At 32.6% G+C, this 4,636-nt stretch overlaps 1 protein-coding gene across 1 annotated transcript; it reads right to left on the bottom strand.

The window, feature by feature from the left end:
• Nucleotides 1-1,163: 1,163 nt before the first annotated feature.
• Nucleotides 1,164-2,076, bottom strand: PERCC1 (proline and glutamate rich with coiled coil 1). The gene has a single exon (XM_075181466.1). The coding sequence runs from the start codon at nt 2,067-2,069 to the stop codon at nt 1,254-1,256; it is 816 nt and encodes a 271-aa protein (XP_075037567.1). The 5' UTR covers nt 2,070-2,076; the 3' UTR covers nt 1,164-1,253.
• Nucleotides 2,077-4,636: the final 2,560 nt, after the last annotated feature.

Consider the following 4,636-nt stretch of genomic DNA (forward strand, 5'->3'; position numbering starts at 1 on the left):
AGAACATTTTTGAAACAAACAGAAATATTTGTTAAAAGATTCAAGAGTATTACTCCAATTTCAAAAATACTTAAAATATATTTTATATACCGTAGTACCAACCTATCGCCTGTAGATGTTATCAATTGCCACCAAGATGCTATATAATATAGCAGATAATGTTTGTGTTGTAAAACTACATAAACTAGTTACATGTTCTTTTTAAATTTGGTTAACTTCTATTTTAAAACCTCAAATATGTTTAGTTGATTCTAGTTTTCATGTGTGGTGTATTACCAGTTCAAGACACTAGGTGGCTATATGAACAACATTGAGCACTGAATAATGAATAATAAAACCTGTGTTAGATGTTACTGCTGGTACTCCTATAGTATCTGCATCTTGATGATCACAAAGTGTTTCTGTTAGATAACATTTACTTTCCTACAATCGCAGGGACTTCTTTCTTTTCAAACTGCTGCAGTTCCTGCTGTCTCATTGGAGAGACGACGTCAGTAAAAGAGACAGATTTAGTCAAGAAATACCTTATTTTTAATGACTAGCATAGGCGTCTGCTCTGTTGTGGATGTCGCAGTACCAGATTGCATGCTATTGGAATGTTAGGCATGCTGGCACTTGTAGTTCCACACCACCTCGGGAGCCAAAGGTTGCTTACCTGTGTTTCAACATGTAGGATTTTTTATGTGCTATTTGACTAATAAAATAACTAGTTTGGTTGCTGGGAAGTCCATTCATTTTGGTGACGTTTAAAAGGAAAAATAATTTAAACAGATCTTCAATTAAATGTTTTAACATTTGGGAGTCAATATCAGATGGGCTCAAAGCCACTTTTGTTATATTTTCATGTTTCAAAACATGCTACTGTGGACACCTTGAAACGACAGCGGCCAGTTTAAGCCTACACATTGGCATTAAAATTCTGTATTTGACATTCGTTCCTAATACAAGCTAAGCACTTGTAGATGGATGTCAAAATAAAAATCATTGTACCAAATGAGACTGTACAGACGTGCGTTGTGCAACACAGTTGGAAACTCACTTTCCTCTTCAGGCAATAAAATATCCCACTGTAAACACCAATGTGGAAGTAGCTAAGCCTGTATAAGATAAGTTAAAGTTACAATTACAGGAACCATCATTACCAATCCCCAATCTATGGAGTCATTGCTGAACTTAAACAATCTCAACGTGTAGGCTATAATGTTTCAGATGACTTGTGTATCATCACGTGCACTGAAAATCATCATAATGACCTATCTGCTAAATTCACTGATGAGGTCTCTTCCGGAGTTGTGTAGCTCATGATGTGCATCAGATGTCCAATTTTCCAGGAGGTCACTGAAGTCTGGAGTACTTGTGTTTAGGATACACGACGGAATGGGAGAGGGTTCCTTCCAGAACGACAAGGGTAGCAATCGCCTATGCATGGGGACGATATGAGCGTATTTCCTGTCTAGTCTCTGTAGCCTGCTGTCTTTGCCCATCGCCACCTTCTGCCTTGTGTACTTGCGAAGACCAAAGTTGAACAACTCGGTCAGGGGTCCTAGTTTCTTGGGATCCTCTTTGGTGCAGAGGGTTTTTAATATTCTCTGATCCAGCTCTACTGGAGGAGTGAGTGGGTTTAAAAAGTCACCCTTGTCATTGTCTCTGTTTTGCGCTATCTTCATGAGATCTTGATAATACATTTCCTGACCTCCGGACAGTCTAGGTGTGAAATAATCTTCATAAATATTGCAAGAGTCTGGGTCTTCTTCCTTGGTTTTCTGCCCAAAGTACCTTTGGATGTCGGAGCTGATGAGTTCCGAAAACTTCAAAAGCTGCTCCGTCATTTCTGTAGAGCTCTCTTCTGGAGAATCCTCACATTGGTGGCTGAAACCGATTGTTGACCTGATAGGTGTTTGTTCCCCGTCCGAAAAGTCATCCATCTCCTCTTCCTCCATCATTTCATCCTCATCTTCTGATGACTCTTGGAAGTCCAGATCCTGAGTTAGTGCTGGGAGTAAGAACGACTGCTGGAAGGATGGTGGAAACTGAAATTCTGAAAGGTTCCGTATCACACCAGTTGCCATTGTAATAACTAACCACACTACGAATAAAAGACCAAAGTAAAATCAAATATAGAAAGAATCTTAACCATACACTCTGCATATAAAAAGATGGAGAAATCTGAAAATATTCTAAAAATGTAATAGATAAATTAACTACATTTTTACACTATATTAAAGATTTTTTTCTTTTTTTAAAAAAGTTGTTTTTTACTGTGCTTTGTAGATGTGTTTATTTATAATTCTGAATTTTTAAAACAGAAAATCTTAGGGACAGTGCAAAATTTCCATTCCTCATATTTTGTAAATATCCCCATCCCCAAAATAGAGCAACAAAACTACAAAAAATTCCACATCGGAATAGATCTAGTCATTATCAATTACCTGGTTGAAGGGTGTAGAAGATGTAATAGAACTTCTGAATTAATGTCAATGTAGAGCAGAACATTTAAAAAAAATAACATGTCACTTTTAAAAAATAAAATAAAACATTTAACAGGTAAAGAAAGACATTAGCAATCAGTGCATCCTTGAGTGTAAATTAAATATTGTTATTGGAGAATGCGTGTACAAATAACATTACACTTTATATATGCTTTATCTATGCTCAGATATAATGATTATAAAAGAGTTGAAGATTGACATATTTAGTGATTCATTTTTAAAAATAAATTAAATTTGAGCTCACAATTCATTGTAAAGACCACACTCAATAAAGCTACAGCTATCTTATCTCAGGGAGACTGAGCCCCAGGATATGTTTACATAGGTGCAGATTCTCTCAGAAACAAACGGATTGATAATTCCAGAAAGTCACACAGGGATTTATCACAACGTGGGAAAACAGAGAAAAAAAACAACAACAATTTGTCATTTTCACCATTGTTCTGTGTTGAAAACGACAGAACTTTAACAAAACCGTTTTGTTGGTGGCTATTACATCTGGAATCCTAAGTGGAAAAGAATGTGATGAGATAGATTTGCAGTATTTTATATGATGGGTCTCTGGGAAATAATGTGCAAAAAAGGAATAAGGTGGGAGAATATTTTTAAGTTTAATTTAATTAGTTATTTTGCAGTATAATATTCTGTATATTAAAATGAAATAGGAACGATCTCTTAATAAAATACTTTATTCACATTAGTAATAAACATATAAGTCGATTAGATATAGTGATAAGCTCCCTGATTCATAGGGGAAGTTAGGTTATTATTGGAGGTTACAAATCAAATGTTGATGTTTTTAATACCTGAGTTATAATACACATTTAATGCATTTAAACCGTGCTTGTAAGTCTACTTTAAACATTGTGAATGTGTGATATATAAAGTATAATTAGCTTGGAATACTTGTATGTTTACTAAGCAATAAATAGATGCAAAATATGGGTAAATATAGACAAAAAGTAATGTATAAAAACAAATGGTAATGTATATAGTAAAAATGTCTCCAATGCTCTGTGTTTTCCATTAATATTTCTGATTTATAACTGGCACACATTTGTAGTTGTTTTTTTTAACATTTATTTGTAGTTATATTTTTTTAAGCTAATTAAGTCTTTGCAAATATCCCATTACTACTACTACAATGATTAAATCCATTTGGACAGCCATGAGTCTGGACTTCAGCTTCTATCATTAATAAAATAATTAAGTATTTCTCTTACTAAGTCATTGTATATAAAGTGTGCGGTACCATTCACCATTTACAGGGCAATGAAATCTGTACTAATTCAAAATATTTATATTCTGTATAATTAGCAATTTTAGTTTTATACAAAAAACATATTACCTTTTCTATCTTTATACCAGGTCTTAATGTCCATTTTATAAGGTAATTTTTCATTATTGATGTTAATTACTATATATCTATATATAATATAATATATATATATATATATATATATATATATATATATATATATATAATGTCTAGTAACTATTAATACTTAATATTTTTTTTCCTCACAAAGTTGGACCCTTTTCCGATAAATCTGTACCTAATTTAAAATTTGATGTAGCATAAGTAATAATAATAATGATTCAGTAAAAAATTTGTTCACGCCTTAGTAAATGGGGAAAAAAACACTCATTAGCTTTGAAGAACAAACAGAGGGGGATTTTTTTTTTAAATTATAACATAATTGCAAAGTTTTCTTTTATGAAATATTGTGCATTTTAAAAAAACATTTGGGCATAAAAGAGAAAAGAAAAAAAAAATAATAACTCGAATATGACTAACAAAATGCACATCTTAAACGAATACACTGAAATAAATGAGTTAAATAGATAAATGAATTAACATAATACAATCTGATGATTGAAACGCAATTTACATTTTTGTTTCTTGCTTTTATTTTTGTGTGTGTGTATATATATAATTTTGTTATGTAAATCTAATTAAAGTTTTACATATTAATTATAAAATAACCTAGAGGAACAGTGAACTCACCTGTTAGCCAGGTTCTCCTGATCTGCTACACCTGAGGTTTTAGATAAAGTATTTATAGGGAAGGTTGGAGCTGACAGGTTGACAAATATTTGATAGGAGTACTGTAATAGTACACTTGGCAAACACAGCAGGGATTTGT

This window comes from Mixophyes fleayi, chromosome 7 (assembly GCF_038048845.1).
Source record: "Mixophyes fleayi isolate aMixFle1 chromosome 7, aMixFle1.hap1, whole genome shotgun sequence".
Classification (NCBI taxonomy): Eukaryota; Metazoa; Chordata; class Amphibia; order Anura; family Limnodynastidae; genus Mixophyes; species Mixophyes fleayi.